The 21191-nt window shown below is 39.3% G+C and overlaps 2 protein-coding genes across 2 annotated transcripts; one reads left to right on the top strand and one right to left on the bottom strand.

Moving 5' to 3' along the window:
* The first annotated feature begins 1810 nt into the window (after nucleotides 1-1810).
* Nucleotides 1811-6004, top strand: LOC129366912 (serine protease 1-like). The gene is made up of 6 exons (XM_055041010.1): nucleotides 1811-3460; nucleotides 3908-4094; nucleotides 4254-4466; nucleotides 5275-5336; nucleotides 5473-5618; nucleotides 5734-6004. The coding sequence occupies exons 1-6, from the start codon at nucleotides 3421-3423 to the stop codon at nucleotides 5911-5913; spliced, it is 828 nt and encodes a 275-aa protein (XP_054896985.1). The 5' UTR covers nucleotides 1811-3420; the 3' UTR covers nucleotides 5914-6004.
* A 1238-nt stretch (nucleotides 6005-7242) lies between these two features.
* On the bottom strand, nucleotides 7243-18545 carry rac2 (Rac family small GTPase 2). Its single transcript, XM_055041018.1, has 7 exons — nucleotides 18404-18545; nucleotides 13157-13228; nucleotides 10497-10614; nucleotides 10011-10073; nucleotides 9295-9454; nucleotides 8830-8963; nucleotides 7243-7781 (listed from the first exon to the last, which is right to left on the bottom strand). Exons 1-6 carry the CDS (start codon nucleotides 18436-18438, stop codon nucleotides 8833-8835), a joined length of 579 nt encoding a protein of 192 aa, XP_054896993.1. The 5' UTR covers nucleotides 18439-18545; the 3' UTR covers nucleotides 7243-7781; nucleotides 8830-8832.
* Between the last annotated feature and the right edge of the window lie 2646 nt (nucleotides 18546-21191).

Raw genomic sequence — 21191 nt, 5'->3', positions numbered from 1 at the left:
TTGTCCTGCGACAGACTGGCGACCTGTCCAGGTGAACCAAAACCCGACACACCAACCTGTGCATGGCTTGGATTGATTACAAGAAAGCCTATGACTCAATGCTGCATACTTGGATCATTGAATGCTTAGAGATGTATAACATCAACAGGATTCTGAGAGCCTTCATTGCAAACTCGATGAGGCTGTGGAAAACCACCCTTGAAGCCAACTGCAAACCACTTGCACAAGTGTCCATCAAATGTTGCATATACCACCAGCAAAGGTGGGAGAGATCGACGGTTAAACCGCGACGGCTGCTAGCCTGGTTTGTTAAAAAACATGAAAATTAACAATAAAGTAAGTTATTTCTGAACTAAGATGATGATTCAAGTCATTGGATCTCACTTAAGAGCATGTGTTGTAGTGTAAATAACAGAAATGTGCATGCTAACAAGTGAAAATATCCAGGAAAGTCTGTGTTAAAATTCTGTGTAATTTTTGTATTTATTAATGAATCTTTAGAGGCATAAAAAGAGGAATTTTTTTCACAGCTTGAAGAAAAACGAACCCTCAGTTTTGTGTTCTTTTCTGTGACATTCAGTACTGATGTGATGAGCTACTTAAAAATAAGACCTTTTAAGTTGCTCAGGAAATTATTTTGAATCCACGACGCCTTGGTCTAGTCAGAAATTTCAGTGAATTAGACCATCATTAATTTTTTGTATTTTATAAAAACACTCAATTGATCTGATAATCTTTTTAAAATATACAGAAATCACTATTTTACTTTGAGTTCCCTAATTTCTTAGTCTGGAAAAAAAATAGTTTGAAGAACCATTTCTGTGGATAGTTAGTGGGTGGAAATAAATTTGTCTAGATGTCAAAAATAGAACCATTGTAGAGCAGACTCTAAATAAACATGTCAATGCAAAGTGTTGAAGAGACATTATGGACATTTAAACTGTTAAAATAAAAAATAAATATAAATGCATCAATTCAGTCAAATATAAATTGACTGAATTGTCAGTTAGACAAAATGGCTGCCACTATGTGCACAGTTAGCCAAAATGGCTGCCACCAGGTGTACAGTTATACAAAATGGCTGCCACCAGGTGCGCACCTAGACAAAATGGCTGCCACCAGATGCACAGTTATACAAAATGGCTGCCACCAGTGCACAGTTAGCCAAAGTGGCTGCCACCAGGTGTGCAGTTATACAAAATGGCTGCCACCAGTGCACAGTTAGACAAAATGGCTGCCACCAGGTGTGCAGTTAGACAAAATGGCTGCCACCAGGTGCACAGTTATACAAAATGGCTGCCACCAGTGCACAGTTAGACAAAATGGCTGCCACCAGGTGCACAGTTAGACAAAATGGCTGCCACCAGGTGTGCAGTTAGACAAGCGTACATCTTTGACCCTGAGTCAGACCCAAAAGCAGAAGAAGTGGAGCCTCCTGGGCAGTGAACAAGAACGCAGCTGGTGGTTTCTGAATTGTAAGTCAAACACAAAACAGCTGTCTTTTCCAGCAGCCATTTTGCATAGCATGTAGCGGTAAAACTAGCTAACCTGAGTGTTAGAGCTCGGTTTGACTTGGGGCCAAAAATGCAACATTTATTACATTTTCAGCTGTTCACTGCACTGTGTCAAACACACTAAAGATCAGACGAGTAATTCAAGTGTAGAAATATTGCTGACAGTTCAGTCAAATATAAATCTGTCGTTAATCTCTTCATACTAAATAAATTTTAATAAATTAGTTCTATATTTAGTCACAACTTCATCTATAATTTGAGTCATGCAGAGCTGATCTGATCGTTTCCATTGCAAAGATCAGAAGGAAGACCGGGCCACAGAACTACAGTGAGTTCATTGATGAGGTCATCGATGACATCACATACATCACAATAGATCAAAGATGTTCTGAGCCTTTAAACGTTGGAATCTCAAGACATTGAACATTCAGGATCCAGACATCGCCTACATTCTCAGTGTTTCGTAGCTATGATTAATTTCTCTCACGCTCTCGTGCCGTTTGCCCTGCCGCTCGGCTGGGGACTCGGATACATGATAACTACAGGCATTGAAAAAATGTTTAATTACTTTAGTGACACGGATTCAGATTTTGATGGCACGGACATGGAAGAAACCGACCCGGCGGGGAAGGTTTCTTCTCCCACTGAGTCTGTGAGGGTCCCCAACGACCAGGCTACCCCGGCTGGGGTAGCCCTCTCACCCTCAGAGAGCTCTGCCCCGGCTGGGGTAGTTCTCTCTGAGGAAGAGAGCAAACTCGTTGGGGACAATGCAAGTCTGGCTGGTGAAGAGTTTTTATTCATATTAAATGATGTTCGTTTATGTATAATATAAATGTAATATTTTTTGATACACAGTCAAGATGTTTTTCTGTGCAGCTGAAAACGGTGTACAAACTAATGAAACATGATGTGTCTACTGAAGTAAGTTTTCCAGGGTTGTTGAACTTCCCCAGACAGTTATTTGGGAACTCACTGTTTTTCCCGTGGCCTTCCTTGCATGGAGATAGAGTGTTTAGTTTTCACTTCCCATAGACATTACAGTGAATGAGTATACAAGGTTTCGTATGTTTTCCTTTGTTTCTTTTGTTTGGTATTCGAAGATTGAGTCTCCGCCTTGGTAGTAAAGAGCTGAGGATCGCTGAGGGTAGATGATGAGTCAGGCAAAGCTCACTAGTCTTTGCCCCCGGTCCGAATGGAGCGGAGCCTTGGAGGAGGAACGAAGAGTGGGCCTGGAGGATGTTCGTCGGGCTAAAGGTGGAGATGGGGAGGAGGCGAGATGAAGCACGGCTGACGAGCAGGCAGACACCCGGTGGCTAGGCTCCTTAAAGGGACCGGCTTAACGATGATTGGGTGGTGCGGCACGAGGCGCCGATTCGGGTTGGCTGCGGCGTGTCGTGAGTGATGGGAATCAGCTGTGTTCTGTCTCCCAGCTTGAATTTACGCCTAGGCTTCATATGAAAAAAAAGACATCTGTTCCTCTTTTTAATATTAAAGTTAGAAAACTTCAACAGTAACAAAATCCTGTATATATTTACACAGCAACGTACATATTGGACAACCTTGGTTCCTCCAATAAAAGTCTACTTTAATCTCATCTTTGGCAAAAAAAAAAGTTTTCCAAGATCCATTTTAGTGTCAACTTCATTTCTTTTCATTTCACAAGAAAGTTACAAGATAAAGTTTACATTTATTGCTTTAAAAATTTGTTTAGAATGACAAACAAAATGTATCCTTTTCCAATGGTGTGCAATGTCACTGACCATTGCACAATGAGGCAACAGAAATATGGTTGCCTAACAAACGTATTTTTGTCGATAAATCTTTGAAATGTGATTGGTTGATAGACAAATTTGCAGAGTATAAAAGGTTCCTTGGGTCACCGGTTTTTAGGCACCAACTTACAACAATGGCTGCCGTGACGGTTCTCCTGGTTCTGCTGTGGCTCGGTGAGTGTCACATGTTGCAATTGACCATTCTTTATTTGGTATTCCTCCGGGTAAAAACTTATTTTTCTGTTTTTTCTTCCTCTTAAATGCTTTGTTCTTACATGAATAACTGGTGAAAGTAACCTATGGAAACTGGAAGAAAACGATGTGTATTGTGCATAAAAATTGCATTGTAGGAAGAAATGATCTATTTTTCAGACATGTGGAATGAGATTTGCTTTCAATAAAGTTGAATTTAAGTTTTAATGTGAATGTTGTGAGCTTTTCAATAAAAATGTCAAAGGCCTGGTGGTCAAAGGAAGGTCTGTCGGCTCTCTGGCACAAAACCCAAAAGTTAATCTTATGTCAAAGTTTGTGAAAGTTGGTAGATAATTCCAGAACATGCTCTGACTTGATCAATTTTCACCCTGAAACTGAGCCTCTCCATTTGATAACTTTGACCTTTAGGTGTCACGACATGCTCAAAGGTCGATCTGCAAAAGAGACTCATTGGGGGTCAACCATGCAGGCAGGATGAGCGCCGGTATCACGTTCGCTTAGTGACAAAAGACAGTAAGGGCGAAGGTTTGTGTGGAGGCTCTCTACTGCGTAACGGCTGGATCCTGACTGCAGCTCACTGCTGGAAAAGTGGACAGTAAGAACAGAATTTCCCCACTGAGGAATTCTGATGTAGATCTTTGTAAAACCGACTATTACAACTGTTGCTAAAGTAAAAGAAGATGACTAAACCTTCCTCAAACTATAGTTTGTTTTGTCATGCATCCCAAAAAACTGACGGCAAACTTTGTTGCAGGACCGTTGATGCGTATTTAGGATGGCACTTGGGTAACAATGTACCAATACGCATACCACTGGGTATCTTTAAAAAACCTACTATTTATGAAGAAGGACCCTTGTTCAAAAAACAGAAACATGACCTGATGCTGCTGAAGCTCCCTGACAAGGCAACGATTCCACACGGCGTGACAACGATCGAGCTTCCTGACTGCTCAGGCAAGCCTAACATGTGAGTGAGAAATAAAACATCTTCAACTGTCCTGAAAAGCGTACAAATAAATTTGACGTATTCTAATGTTATAAATGTGTTGGATTGCTTTCAGACTACACATATTGGGCCAGGTAACAAAATTTTCAACACAGATAGAGAAGGTTAATAGGTCTCTTGTTATAATAATAACAAGATTGTTAAAAGTACTGCTTGCTCTCTACAGAAAATGTTATCTCCCACCAAGTAAAAACATAATGTTGACATGTTTTTGTGATTACTTGTTGGTGTTAAGCCAGTGGTTCTTAACCTTTTTTAAGGTACCGAACCCACTAGTTTCATGTGCGCATTTACTGAACCCTTCTTTAGTGGTAAAAAAAATACCACCATAGGCCATAGGCATATGCTTTTTTTTTTTTTTTTTTTTTTTTTTTACTGGTGCACAAAATGAGCCATGCATGAACATCACCTTGCTCAAAGGACAAAACCAACACAGTGCACGAACTCACAATAAATTACGGTATTTCTTTATTCTGCCCCCACAAAAATATTTCGATCCCATAAAAGTATTTCAGCCCCGCCACCCCCCAAAAAATTTTTTCTTGCTATTTTACTAATTAAAAATATCTTAGGATTTTTTTTTGAAGAATTTAAAAATTTTTAATAACTTTTTTTTTTTAAATTTAATTTATTTTTGTCATTTTGAATCCACAAAATACTTTTCCATTTTTCCCCATCTCCCTGCAGCTTCAAGAAGTGTTCCCTTAGTTTAGCTGGTGCGAGATCAGAGTTGCTCAACTTTGATCAACTTTTACTTGATCAATTTCAGAGGGAATTCGGTGCAGATTGCAGGTCAAGGTTCGACTTCTGGAAGCTTTTTTACCACCAGAGGTGAGTTTATTTTCCCTTTCTTTTTATATTTTGTAGATATTATACAAGGCTATATACAGTCTAGTGTGATTCTTAGTGTGTAATAATTTTACATTGAAATCATTTATATAATTAAGCCACTGTTTTTCTTTTCTAGAACCTTGCTATTCTCCGGTTCTTCAATGTGGGAATATTAATGTGGTTAGCTGTACTCGCCTCAAACAACAAGAGATTGCAGAGAACTCGTGGCACAGTTACCAATATTGGTTCTGTGGCCAAACACCAGGAGTGGATCAGTGCTTTGTAAGTTGACATTGCGACATAATAAAAGAAAAAGACGTTTACACTTTTAAAGCCACGTCTTCATTTCATTAAATTTGACCACAGTTTTCTGAAGTGTAACGTTTGTCTTTCACAGGGCGACTCTGGTGGAGGAGTTGAGTACAAAGGCAGGATTTATGGCGTCACTTCTTTCACTGGAGATCCAGATCATCCATGCAGGAAACCAGTGGCATTCATGGACCTCTGCCATCAAGACTATCTGACCTGGATTGAAAAAACTATTGGAGCCCCTCCAAATCCAGGATATGTTGTCTAAATTGTTCATTTTATTTGATCTATGCATGAAAATGAAACCTTAACCTGGTTGGAAACAATAAAAATAAATGCGAAAGCAGCAAGCATCAGAACACTTTGCATCGAATAATGTCTTATTTTAACTTTCCTCTGGCATTGAGAAGATTTGCTTTCCTAGTGGTTACTGTTTTTAAACAACTTAAACATTTTCATCTTTAACTCCTTGCTGCTTAAGCCACAGTGTGAAAAACAACCAATGAAAACCTGAGCAACATTTTTCTAACTCCAAAACAAAATTCAGGACTCTGGCTTTTGCGGGCTGATAGACCTATTTCATTAATCTTATGTAAGACATTTTCTTTCTAAACAAAACTAATTTAGGCTTTTCAACCGCTGAAAACAAAAGGATTAATGCTTTCGCTGAAGCGTGTACTTCATTTCCTCTTGAGAGATCTGGCAAGTTCGTTTCATCCAGGGCGAGTCTTAATGTTTGTGATCGAAGGGGTAGATTTCATCTTACATCGAACCTCGTCCACATTAGTGGACGCAAACAAAATGATTACAATCAATCTCTATCATCAGCTGAGTGGATGTACAGAAGACTCACTCTGGATGAGATACTGATCTGTCAGGAGAAATAAGTAAACTGAGGTTTGGACCACATTCTTGATTTCAAAAGGTTAATGTAACCGCGTGTTGCAGCCGTAGCACATTGTGCGTTTGGACTGTAAGTTGTTGGTGACATCATCGAATAAATGTCAGGTGTCCAATTTATTAATTGTGTTCATTATCACCAATAAAAACATCCAAATTAAGTTTCTTATCGCCACCTTGTGTGATTCTGGCAGGCAGGTTTGTATAATCTTTCACTGGAAGAACAGCTCGCTCCAAACACCTCTGCCTCTAATAACACTGTCAATGTAAAGTTTATGAAACTATACACTATTACAATCAGAAATGGTCATAATAGAAATATCGTCATACCCTTAACCTCGGCTTTGAGCTTTAGAAAACAGCTTGATCTGACGCACCCTGAACCTCAGATAAGAGAGCGGCGACGAGACGGATAGAACTGCATTCTCACCATTAATCAGGTTTCCCGCTGGTAATCGCCGCAAATGAATCAGACTGATGTTATTGCCACAACGTCTTGCCCTTCAGGAAGGCAAAGTGAGACGGATGACGCTCATAACAGATGGCAGAAATGCCATCAGATAAATCAGCGTTATCTCAGACGCTCGCTCATCCCCGGCTGCAGTGGTCATGCAGACCGTGATGCACATCTGGCAGAAAATCACGCCGGGAGAGAGTGTTTCAGATTTTACAAATGAATTGAAATAATTCATTCTCATTGAGAACTTCAGTTTTTATTTATTTATTTATTTAAACACCATAAGAAATATATCATTTTATTACAACACTTTTGATCAAGATGCTTTCGAGTCATGCGTTTTATATTAAGCGTCTCAACGACACACCATGAGCACAACTCATGGAAACACTGCTTGCTTTTTTCGCTTGCAATATGAATGGCTACTCCATGTTGCGCAACTGCTTCTTTTTTAAAATTGTAAATTAGACACACCAAAAAAAAAAAAGTAACATATACATTTCTCATAAGCTCATAGAGTGATAACACAGTGTGCAAACCTGGAACAGTTACTATGAGAATTTTCCACATTAGACAGAGAAGCTGAATCTCTCGCAGCATTCGTATTGCTCGGCGTTAGAAGGCTGCTAATAGATGTTTGCTGCTATTCAATTGTAACTGTCCAGGTGTTTTATACAATTACAGTGGAGATTTATAAGAAACTTTGATAAAAGAACTTTAAAATCTTTTCTTAAGGCAGAGTCAGCGGTCTGGATGCCTGGCGTTGCTCCTCTCCGGTCCTGCAAGAGTTCAAATGCAACGCACATAAATCACACATTTAAGCAGGAATGTAAATCATACAGGATATTCATAGAAAAACATGTTCTCAAGATTAATAGAAGGTTTTTTTTTTTTAAATCACAGCAGCTCTAGGACTTATTTCATATCTTACTCTGGTGAAAAAAATAATAAATTTTCAGCATATTGCTTTTCTACTGTACAGCAAGGGTGCAATTATTGCATTAATTCCAAAACAGCAGGAAACCAAATTTGAGTCATTTGTTAAAATAAATAAATAATAATAATTATAATTGAATCCTGAGCTTTTTAGCTTATAACGCTGTTCCAGTGGAGAAGCTGCAGCTAACAGTCTTGTTTATCAAACTCTTGGTTTACTGCAAGGCTTAAATGTTTGTGCTCCCTCTTCCCAGCTAATTTCAAAGCTTCCCTGATGCGTTCACTATAAATATTAAAGAACTTGATTTAAATAATAATAACAGCTGCTCTTAAGTGCTGGCTTAATAGCAGCTAGCACTTCAGCTAGCTAGTGCAAGCAGGTTTAAGAAAAAAAACGTTTATTTTTGACCCGTTTATTGAAGTTTTGTAGATAAGGATATGATTACTGTTAATGTGAAGTAGTGAAATAAATGAGCTGACCGAGTGAATACGGTGCTGCTGGAGATGGAAACTGAGGTAACAGATGTGAACTAAGGTTCATTTGTGTCTAAACTCCAAGTGACAACAGCTTCTATTTTCTTGGAAAACTGAAAGAATGTTTTACAGTTGCAGATACACATGCAGTATTTAGTACTTAGAGACTTGTGTTTTTGTTTTTTGACAGTCTCCATGGACAGTCAGTCGGTTGCTAACTGAGGGCATTCCTCAGTATTTCCCTAAAATAACTAAATTCAGGTTGATCATAGGTGATGGTAGGATGGAGCAGGAAATGACTGGATGGGTTAGGTCTTTGTTTGAGGCAATGCTACCTCATCTACAGTCATGAGCTAGCAACCCTGGCAGCTAAACCTTCTCTCAACAGTCTGCCCCCTTTCTCCACATGTGCCTCACCTTTTACAGCATTGAACAAGAAGTCTTCTTGACCTTGGCAGGCTGGGGGCAGAGCACGGCCCGAATGGCCTCATCAAATACAGTTTTCAAGCCGCGTTGAGTCAAGGCAGAGCACTCCAGGTACTTTACGGCGTCTGAACACACGGAGAACGACACACATACATGCAAATAAGCATTCGAATAACTCATGTATTCAGCCACAATGTAAATTACAGCGATTTCTTGTTTTGGGGAAGTAAAGGAAGGGCACGAAGACATTCAAAACATTAAGAAAACATCACAAGTGCAACTTACCTATCTCTGTTTTTATGCAAGGATTTTTTGGCTAAAGTGGCCTTTATTTCACAGTACACAAGAGGGTTGTGAGAGAGGAAGAAGACATTTGGCAAAAGTCAATGGGCCCTGACAAGAGCTGAAGGCTCCGAACACGGGCTGCATTGCTCGCTCTACCCAACACTAACTTACCTATCTCTTTAGCCAGAGCGAGACCCTGTGGGTAAGTGATGGGGGCCAGCTTCTTTTCCTTCAGCTTCTCAATGGTCTCCTTCTCATCCCTCAGATCTAGCTTGGTGCCCACCAGGATGATGGGGGTGGACGGGCAGTGGTGACGAACCTCTGGGTACCACTGAAAACAAAGACAGCCACCAAGATAACTTTAAGTGCTGCTATTCGAATCAAAAATATGCCACAGACGTTTCTCCCATTTGATTTCTGCCTCATCGTCCTTTTTTCTCATCCACCCTTCCCTTGGTCACTTCTGCACTCACTTCTTCCTGTCATCCATTAGGCTGTAATGGATGTGGTATTTGACTGACAAATGCAGCCATCTTAATAGCATTGCTTGCACCAAAGCCATCTGATTGACGCACACGAGCTGTAGGAATTACCAAATGAATCACGCTGCTACCTTCACTGGATTCTTGATGGGTATTCGTCAGACTCAAACAATTACGAAAGTTGCTGCTTGAGCTCAATTTAACTTCTATGTTTTACTTTTACTTTTAGTAATACAAGTGTTATTTCAAAGTACCAACATTAAACCCTTTATAACAGTTTTATCTTGTTTGCTTCTTGTTTATTCCTGTAAATCACTTTGTGTTGCATGTCATTTATAAGTTGCCACACAAATTAGATGTAATTGACTTATGGAAAGCTTTTTGGTGTAAGAAAAAGAGGCTCACCTTGGCTCTGACGTTCTCATACGAGGCTGGGCTGACCAGGGAGAAACAGATGAGGAAGACGTCCTAGACAGACCACAAAAGAAAAAAGAAAAAAAAGATTGTTCATCTTAAATTTATGTGGTTGGTGGGATATTTAATTATGAGTTTAAATGGCTACTGACTTATAAATGACCGGATATTGTCTCTCCATACCATCTTTTAAAAAACGGCATGCAGCAGTCTCTTATCACCCTCAATAATTATTATTTTTTGAAAGACAAATGGTTTATTTCCTTTCACCGTCTGCATCATCGTGACCAAACACTTCTACTTCCCTCCCTGTTGCTCCAATCAATAAAAACTGGGTTTTGTCAGCCTGACATTTGGTATAAGTTGGACAGCTGCAATTTAAATAGCATCACTCTCCACAGCTGGAGTTACAGCTGGATCTCGTTTCCTAATGAAACGCCCGGCGCGTGGACTCCTCATGCGGAAATGACTGCATACCGTCTGCGGATAGGACAGGGGGCGGAGCCTGTCGTAATCTTCCTGTCCTGCTGTATCCCAGAGGCCCAAGTTTACCGGCTTGCTGTCCACCATCACGTTAGCCGAGTAGTTGTCGAAGCTGTCGAAAAGACAGAAGGTGAGTGAGTTCGACTTAACAAGCAATTTAAGTGGAGACACACAGTAAAGTTATATATAAAAATATATTACAATTCGAAATAGGAAAGGATACGAAGAAGAATAAAAAGGAATATGGCGCAGTGATTAGAGCGCGAGCCCCAAAGGGAGACCTCGACGTGGCCGAACCGAGATCGAGTCCGGTCCTCGGTTCCTTATACTTTTAAATAAGGCCTACCATCAAAAATATTAGAAAACAAAAAATAATAATAAATATAAATGCCTCTTGGAAGGAACCTAAGAGACTTTGTGATGTCATAAAACGATAAGAACAAGTCATGTATTCAGGCGCTGTTTACCGATCAAAATTTTAAGCAACACTGCCACTTAGTGGCCGAAATGAAACACTGCAGACTGCTCCTTGAGGTCCTTTCAGTGAACTGTTTTCTGATTCATTTATTTTTTGATTTTACTGATTTTGGTAAGAAAAAAAATGAAGGTGGCTTCAAAAACGTAATTGTTTATATCTATCATTGGTGATTATTGTGTGGCAGTCTCTTTCTGTCTGGTACTGTAGTTTTGGATCTGTGGGTGCATTTGCCTTAAATTATAGATCAAGGCCACTGATGCCATTGAAACATTTTAATAAAAAAAATAATAGTTGTTCAAATCCAAAAGATTTAGTCGTTCCTATTACTTTTTCAGAGGTGGTCCAATAAAGAGCGCTAAAATCACGATATAAGGCCAAAATAAAACTCTATAGTAGGACATTGTCATTATGTTTAGGAAACTGGCATTTAAAAGTGGTTCTCTATAAAGAAATCAAAAAATGGGTGACATATGATTAGGAGCATACTTCAGACAGAAATGAACTGTCACAGAAAATGGCAGTATATCCACAAAGCCAGCAAATGCAGAACCTCAAAATTATAAATATCAATGTTTGACCTGAAAGCATGAGAGTAATAATTTTATTAAGCTAGTTTAGAAAATCAGAAAGTTGTAAAATGTCCAGACTTTGTTGTGAGTTTAATTGCTGATTACTTTTGTGTTAAATACTTCATTGTGAAACTCATTTTACTTAGCATAATAATTGTGTATGATGCACTTGAATGTGAAAACTCTAGGAAGAGGATTAGGGCCACTGGAAAAAAAAAATGTCAGAAATTTTTTTTTTCAGTGGCTAAGAAAAGGTTAAAAAAGAAGAAGAAGAAAAAAAATCAGTGGCCCAGAAAAATGTTCTGGAGAAAATGTCTGATTTAAAAAAGTTACTGAAATCAGACATTTTCTCCAGAACATTGGGTGTCCGCCACAACGTCTGTGTGGTTGCTGCTGGCGCCCATCAGTCAGAAGTCTGACTTTTTTTTTTCTGTGCCACAGATTTTTTTTTTTTTTTTTTTTTTTCTGGGCCATTCATTTTTATTTATTTGTTTATTTATTTTTCTGGGCCACAAAATTTTTTTTCTTCTTTTTTTAACCTTTTCTGAGCCACTGAAAAAAAAAATTCTGACATTTTTATTTATTTGCTTATTTTTTTCCAGTGGCCCTAATCCTCTTCTGTAGAAAACTTTACAGGGCTTGACTGACAGACATCATTTCTAGCATGATATATCTTTCATGTCACTCAAAGAGTCTGCTCCTGATTGGCTTATCAGCCCCTTATGACGACTCCACTCCCAGAGACAAACTCTGCAGAGCAAGGAATTGTGGCTACGTTTACATGAGACCACTGTCTAAAAACTGCTGCTATTTTCAGATGTTGGTTGGAGAAAAGTTTGATGTTTAGACTAGGCCACCAAGACTCTTCAAATCTGCTGTAGCTGTCATGCCAGGCCACCACATGGGGCTGTGATTTTATCATATCCTTGAAGCAAGTATGCACTTCTGATTTTCTGACTGTCATCATCCACCTCTTTTAAAACAGTGATCCGTCTCATGTAACACATATTGTTCTTATCACACACTGCACAATGTGAGCTGCCATTGTTTTGAGGGTTATTTTACCAATGCATGCATTCTGCACTTGTGCGCTTTCACATCTCTGCATGAATTGAATGATGCAAAATAGTTTATTTTAAAGATAATTTTTTTTCTCTTTACAAATTGAGTCATAATCTGTCAGAGTGCATGTTGCAACAGAGCGAGTGCAACGTTTCCTTCTGCATTGTGAAGCCTCTCATGAAGCACTCTGTGGAGTTTGTGGGTCAGTGGTACAGCGACACGTAGAAAGGAAATATGAGTGAAAACGTCTCTTCCTGTTGCGCCTCCCCTAAGCTCCGAAGACGCTTGTCTTTTAAAAGAGGCGCGTCTTGCTCTGAATGTTGCTGCTTGTCCCGACCTGTCCCTGTTAGCGCTTCCAGTTATCTACAGCGGCACGTGTTGGTTATTATTGTCACAAAGACGACAAAAGTCAAGATATATTTCAAATTGTTCAGGAGTTGTTTGTGTTGCTCCAGATAAACGTCCATGTATGTCTGGATTTTAGATGCAACCTTGAAACCTAAAAGCAGAAAATGTGTGTGTGTGGGTGTGTGTATTATACTCACACTGTAGGAATGTACTCCCCAGGGAAGGCATTGGTGGTATAGCTGATGAGAAGACATGTTTTACCCACAGCTCTGTAACAAAAGGAACAACAACAATCTGTCAGGGTAATGTCAAGGAAATGTCGCTGTAGAGCTCAAACTTAAGGCCCGGGGGCCAAATCTGGCCTACATTAGCTGCTTTTGAGGCCCTCTAATCTCCAAAGGCATGCATAAGTACAACATAAGTTATATACTCAAATATTATTTTATCAATCAAATCAAAGCAGTTTTTTTTTTAAATTTTTGTACGTTGCCAAAAAACATCAGTGAGTCCCTCCAGTTTTTTACGAACCTGCCATCATGACATTTCACGCAAAAATCAACAGATCCTTGAGTGATCTAACTCCCACCTGCAGGTGGCAGTAGTCACAACAGTCTATGGTAGCTGCAGAGTGGGAGAGAACAAGGGAGGGAGGGCGCCGTGCAAGATTGTGATCGACAGCGCTAAGACCCGCCTCCTGGCTTTGATTGGTTGTTTCTAGTTTAGTGTAGAAGACAGAATATCTGCCAAACTGTCGCAACGTCTTGACAGTTTCAACAACAACAACAAAAGTATATAAGTTAAATATTGATGTCAAAATGTCACATTCGCATATGTGCAAATGTTGCAAAATTCCTTGCAGATAATTTTAAATTAGAACCACAAAATCGGCTACCATTACAATATCCTTGGGGTACTGATCAATGTGAAGATGTTCAGCACTATTTAATTTTAAAAAGTAGTCACTGAATGCAGACACACGTTTTTATTAGTATTTTCAACAGTTTCTTGATGGGTTGCTGTCAATGCATTCTGCCACAACAAGCCACTTTGAGAAGATTTGTAACATGACCCAAAATAATAATGAGTTTGACACTCTCACATGGGATGTTTATTTCAATGCAACATATTTATTGATTAGTTCTACATAATGCAACTAGAATTAGATGAAAAAACCCATCTCCTACTGACAGGAAATGATTCATCAAGCACACGAACTGAAACTAGTTACTGTGGCTGTGACCTACTGATTTGCAGAGTTGTTTAAAAGTGGTGAAAAAACAAAACAAAACAGGTCTTCAGAGGCCAGTCAACAAGCACCAACTGGCCCGCTTCTAATTTTGATACAGGAATTTGCTCTTAGTGTTTAACAACAACAGCGCATCACCAACTAACAGAAAAAAAAAGAAAATAATAATAATGAAAAAAAAAATGTTCATCAAGCAGACGAGGTTCTGAATAAAACCTCTGAGGAATTTGTTTGAACATGTTTTCCCCTGAAAGTACATCTGGTGATGTGTGTCTGAAATGTTCTCGTTTTCTAACAAGGTGGGATTTTTTTCTCACCTACTTATGTTTTTATGTAATTATAATAGTTCACCAATTATGATAGTTTTTTTTCTGTGCTCTATTTGTCTGTCTGTCTATGTATCAGGTGAACTGAAAAAGTTCGGCACTAAGCCAGACGCTGAGTGAAGGTAGGGTTTTAAACGATTGCATTCTGACTTATTGCCATTATCAGTGTGCATGAGTGTGCATCTGCGTGTATGCGTGCGTGGGTGTGTTTGGGTGTGTGCGTGTGCGTGTGTGTGTGTGTGTGTGTGTGTGCGAGCTGAGTAGTGAAGTATATGAGTGTCAGAAATGAAGTGTTTCAGAAGCATCAGTGGAAGCTGAAAACAGGAACCAGCCATTTTAAGCCTAAAAATAAAGTGAAGTCAACTAAATCCTAAAACAACCTTTTTGATTTCTGCTCCTCTTTCATGCTTTACTTCGTTTCATATTTTTGCATATTTTAAAAGTCTATTTTGTTTTCAGTCCAGAGCAACAGCACTAGTTGATATACTGAAACATAAAACAAAATTTGCTGCCAAAAAATGTATGTTTACAACAATGACGGTCTGTTTTAGAGATCCAGAGTTTTGTGAGGTAAAACATCAGCAAACTGTCATAGAAATGTGAATTATTGTATCACCCTGGTGCACTAATATAATAGCAAAAACTTAGTAATCATGCAACTGTATATGATGTAAAAGGACATACAGTTTGATTTCCAAACTAAGTCTGGCCACCATTTTTTTTTAACTTATTCAAATATTCTTTGGCATGAGGATTTCAATTTTATACGAGAGCTACTCATCTATAATCACACACATTAATCTCATCCTATGCTATGCAGACGTTCAGTATGCACTGATGAAGATGGCCAAGGTGAGCGAACAGAAGTTGGCCCTATTTGCTTTATGAGTTCAGGCGGTAATTATTCGAGTTCTCTGCATAAATAATGGCCCATGTCATTTTTTGCTAAAACATCTTTTGGTACAAAAAAACAAAAAATCAATAGCCTTTCACCCCAAGATCAGGCAATTATTAAAAATAGAAAAAAAGTGAGGAACATAACATCATGGCATCAGTAATGTACAGACGCACACTGTCAATATCAAACTTATAAAACACATTTCTGTAAGTTACCTGCTGAAAACCGAAACAGTACAACTTGATGAGATCAGCGTTAAATGTCTACACTGTGGTTTGAATTAAGCTACGCTTCATATTTTGAATTCACTCCAGTTACTTTCACTTCTTTATGTTATGATTGGGAATACATTTGCTGAGTCTGACATAAAAAAGGCAACATTTTTAGTGTATTAGTTTCTATCAACACACATGTTGATTTAGAGTAAACGTAAACTTTTCTTCTCTGCTGTCATTTCCTGCAAGAGTTTTTGATTTCTCGTCAGGCTTGTTTTTCGTGTCGTCATGCTTTTATGTTCCATGAGGCTCAAACTCATGAAGTCAATCTGTTAGGTTGACAAATGTCCCTGATTTTGGTCCCAGTCTGACATTAATGGGCGATGGCGGCTGACCTGTTGAGGGCATACAGTCATACACTATCTGACTTTTATGATTATTGATTACGGTTTGTACTGGATGTAAAAATACTTGTCCAATAAAAATGTCCCTGTTGTAGGTCAGGTGAGAGAGTAGCTGTTGTTTAGTTGGGGCATTGCTGGTAATCCTCCCAGTCATCCAAAATACTCTTAATCAACTTACAGTGTTTCACAGCTGATGTTTTGGACAGAGGTACCTGCTAAAAATATGAGACATAAACACTGTTAAAGAGGCAGTATTGTTTCTACTTTGAATTATGTTGTAATGTTATCCACTCGTCCAAAACATGACAGGAGTATTGCCTTGATTCTTTCATTCATGTTTGAAAAATCATTTAATTTTCATGGCAACCATGCAAAACGCCTGGTTGGACCTCGCTCTGCCTTTGAGGACGAAGCTCCTCCCCTGAGCGGCAGTTTACAAGCCTCACAGATCTCCTCTCCTCCCCGAGATTCCCCCGCTCGGTTCCTTCAGACTAGCCAGCAGCAATTAGCAAACACCTGGTGGAACTGTCAGTAGTAACATGTTGAAGGCAGAGTGTCAGAAAGAGCAGGAGCTTCTTAAAGAGACAGAGGCCCAATATTATGGTGTTAAATTCTAAAGTAAAATTTCTTTCAAATTATGTTTCATATATGTAATGTTTTTATAACAACTGAAGCTAACATCGTTACTTAATTGTGCTATAAAATGTCACTATGTGCCTGAAAAAAAAACATAATACTGCTCCGGTAAATATTTTACTTAATGGCAACAGCGCATGGATGGATTTTAAAAAGTGGATAAAATTAAAAGTCTTTGCTTTCTACCATTTGCGTCCTAGATATTTAATTCCTTCACTGAAGTACTGCTATTGGTAAAAGCTTCATCAGCTTAAAATGCCATGGATTTAATCGGTCTACCCTAAGAAGTGACAGTTTTACATTTATTGGTATTTCTGATCAATTTTGAAGTAATTTCATGAAATGCAGAGCTGTGTTCATCACAAAAAATCTTTCAACCAAGACGTCCTTCTTTTTTTCACTTCTCTCAAATATTTTTAGAATTGCATGTTTTATAGGTCAAACTGGAACTCTGACCTGTGAAAGACTTTAAATCAAGCTTGTTTGTTTTTTTTGTCCCATCAGGTTATAAATATTTAAAGCGGTCAAGTTTAACCTGAAGGTTATATGGAGATTCAAAGAGCCAACTTCCCTGCAATCTAAAACCGACTTCCTCTTTTGGGAGATGCACTGTCAGACCAGCAGACACGTGTTCACCCAAAACGCACAGCTGCTCCACTTCTTTTAATAGTTTCCACAGGGCTCAGCTTGCAAGCCCGAGCTCGACCTGGCGTTGCGTCACCAGCGCAACTCAAGTCTCTGCCGCTGCATCAACGAAACATGAAAATGTTGCCCTGAGAGCATTTAAATAGCAGTTTTACACGAGATGCTGGCTTTTTCCTGTTCCTAAAGTCATTATCTATTTTTAATCATCCAAAGAGGAGCGTTTTGAGTGTTGTGTTTCTGACACGAAAGTAAAACCTCCTACCGTTGACAATTTTTTTATTCTTTTCCACTTACTGCTTCAACCTTTGGATTGTCACTCAGTTTGCGTTTACATTTTTGGCAGTGGAAGCATCAACCCACCGTGCTTTGGCTTTTACTGATGAGCAACGTTAATCATATGTCGTCGCTTAGTTCCTCTGCGTCTGCTTGACATCTCTAAATTAGAGATGTGCAACAGGAAGCTCAGCATATGAGGAAATGCAGCCGCACTACCTGTGTGAAACCTCCAATGGGTTAACTGCCTTTTTCATCGCTCAACTGGGCCAGGAAAGTAGCTTTAGTCTGAAAAAATCATCTCAATTATGTTGCTTTGAGAAGCAATTTGTCTTTCTTTTTTTATTTATGTGACACATGGTTCAAATTTGTCAGAAGAGAAGAGTTTCAAGCAAATAAATTCACCAAATTCTGTTTTTTTTTCCTGTTATTTTCTCCTTTAATCAACAGCTGTTTTAATCCCTTCTCTTTTACTTTGCTCCTTCAAAGCAATTTCCTGCATGTTGTGACCTGCACAGCTCATTCGGTGCCCCCACAGCAAAATCAGAACCATCAAAAAGAAGGAAAAAAAAAAATACAGAGAAAGCTACGGGTTTAACGCGGGACCGTCTTCATTTGAGTTATCGACGCATCACTGCGGAAGTTGGTGAAACTCTGATTCAGCCTCGTTTCTCTGCTGGAATCCTGACGCCTAAGCTCTGGCATCATCACAACTCCATCAACCGATCTAAACTTTTGAGACAACCCCAGGCGGGCAGCTGAAGCTAAGGCAAGAAAAGTGAAGAAGAAATAATGGCGTACCCATCTCCAACGACCACACATTTGATGGCCTGCATCCTGTTCCGCTCAGCTTCGTCTCTGCTCCGCTCTGCGACAAACACACTCAGAGAGGAGAGGTTGAAAGACTCGGATCAGCATGCAACTACAGGAAGTTGTTGCACACCTCCCTCTTTCTCTCTCCCTCCCTCTTCCCCTCTCCCCTCATGCAGCCTTTGCCTCTTCTTCTTCTCTCATGCTCACCCTCCTCCTTACTCGTTGCACGCATCTTCTACTTCCTGTTTGCTTTTCTTTTTGTCACTTTTTCCTTCTTCTTCAGAGTGGCATGACTTTGAAGAGTTTTCTCATGGAAATGTTTTACCGATTGTTTCTGATGAAATTGATAAAGAAAATATCAATTCAAACAGCAAAAAAAAAAAAAAAAAGAGGAAGACTGTTTGCTGATTATAAAAGCTCAATCTGAAACTTCCTCCTTTGCCTTGCATGCACACCAGCAGCCACACCGAACCAAGCACTACTCTGTTGCTAATTCCTCTTGAAATACAAAGGTTTGGACTTAAAAACCGTGAGTTCGGGGGAAAAAAATGCATTAGAAATTGACAGTAACACAGTCTTGCTTGCCATTCTCAAGAGCACCATTCAGCGCATGAACACCAATCTGTTATTATCTTCTACATGTCTTGAGACCATTTTGAGTCGATGCCCAAAGCACCGCAACTGATTGTTTTGATGAGGACCACTGGTGCTATTCCAAATGTTCCACTGGATCATGGAGTTGTGCATCATACCACGACGGCCGGTCCAACAGATTTAATGGACAAAAGCAAATTTCACACATTTGTACCGGTAATTGCTTCCCTTTGTCAGAAATTCATCTCTCATTACCCTAGGAAAGGGGCGTTACGTAGACAGATTTGAAAAGTAAAAACTTTGGCTTTTGGCGCAGCTTTTTCTTCACCACTAAAGACATGGTGGTGCCTATGTCACTGCGGACGAGGGCCCAATATGGCTTTCTCAATGTTACCATCAATCCAATCCAATCCAATCCAATGTTTTACATTACCGCAAGGGATCGAAGTGCTGTACAGCATAAATATAAACATTAAAATTACAAGTGTCATTACAAAACTGCAAAATACTTCCAAAACAGACATAACGGCACAACTTATAAATGATGATTCTGGTATTAACCTTACAGAAAAGCGCTGCAAAGTTTTGCCTTGCAGGCCTAGTTACAGTTATAAATACAGTTGCTCAGCGCTGGCCACCTGTCCAAAGTTCGAAGTCCAATTGGCTTCGGACTTTGGACAGAAGCGTAGATAGGAAGGGACAAAGAACTTTTGCCTTTAGATGTATGAGCGACAGATCCTACACTCTTCCATAAGTGGATGAGGAAATTTAAAAGTAAATATATATATATGTTTGAATTATAAACAAGCCTGATTAGCAACATGCATGCAAACATGCAAGAGCCAACACGCACAGAAACACTGGCACAACTCATACAGTAATGGCAGCTAGCTAGTTTAGCAAATTTGTAAAACTAGCAAATTTTTGATTGATGACAAAAAAGACACATTGTTCACACAGTGACAAACACACTATAAATAGGGTAATGTTAGCTAATTCAGAAAACAATAAGATAGAAAAATGTTTAGTTGACGGTAAAACAGTCACAAACAGCGATGAATCAAACATCCACACAGTTGGCCTATTATTAGCAGGAGCTGAGCTCACCAGCCAGAACCTGGTTGATGAGCCTTGGCTGATGGGGCTCAGCTGGGCCCCAAAAACGTATCAGGAAGACCCCAGCGATGAACCAGAACCAGGGCTTTCACATGCTAAAGCCCTGGACCTATAACAGGTCTTATAGACATAATGAGGTTTCACAAATTACGACATTCGTCTTAACATCTGTGTTTTATAGCCGATTAATCCTGTTTAGGGTCTGAGGACAACAATAACCCCAACTTTACTTACCAAGTATTTCTTAACCTGGTTTCTAATGCAAATATCTTAGAGCACTTAAAATAAGAGAAAAGTTCACTTCATTAACGTACAAGTAACTATTCAGCAATGGTGAAAATATATCTAAGTTGTTTTCTCTCCACTTCCTCAGTTTTTGTAGCGTAGATGTAGATCAAATTAATTTCACAGTCTGATGTGGTATATTAGACGGAACAAAATAACAGATAGTGGGTTACATGTGAGGTCACTGGTGACAGGGAATAATTCCTTAATATTGATGATAAAGTCCTAGTTCCGCTGGCAGAATATTTCACTAATAATATGGGGGAAATATGTTGTTATAAATTTACACTTTTTTGTGTTAATAATCAAGAATTATTGATTTCAAACAAGCTCCCATGTCTTGTGTTTGAGGTGTGAACTTACACAAGTTTCAGACACCAAAGCAACTGAGTCAATTACATTTCACATGTACTTATGTTCTGCTTATTTTTTTTTTCCTGCTTCAGAAAACAACCAACACACCCAGCAGCAGTACCCGTGATTTAGTTCGTTGACCATGAGATGGCGCTGTAGCATCACCTTCATCCTGTTTTAACCTCTGACCCACACAGTTGCTGTGCTCCGCTCACACCGGTTGCACAGACCTTGTTCTCCTTTCAGAATTTTTTTTGTTCCCGCTTCAGCTGGAACGTTCCCCCTCCTCATTTTGTAAAAACTAAATTCTGACGCAGCTGCAACTTAACCTCAAGAAGTCTGAAATGAAGCACGCGATCAATAGTATTTCAGTGTGTGGATATATCAGTCCTTCTGGCTGATGAAAACATCGCAAATCTGATGCAAA

This window comes from Poeciliopsis prolifica, unplaced genomic scaffold (genome assembly GCF_027474105.1).
Source record: "Poeciliopsis prolifica strain line A6 unplaced genomic scaffold, Auburn_PproV2 SCAFFOLD016, whole genome shotgun sequence".
NCBI classification, from domain to species: Eukaryota; Metazoa; Chordata; class Actinopteri; order Cyprinodontiformes; family Poeciliidae; genus Poeciliopsis; species Poeciliopsis prolifica.
The sequence above is the reverse complement of the archived record's forward strand: the minus strand, read 5'-3'. Positions and strand labels throughout refer to the sequence as shown.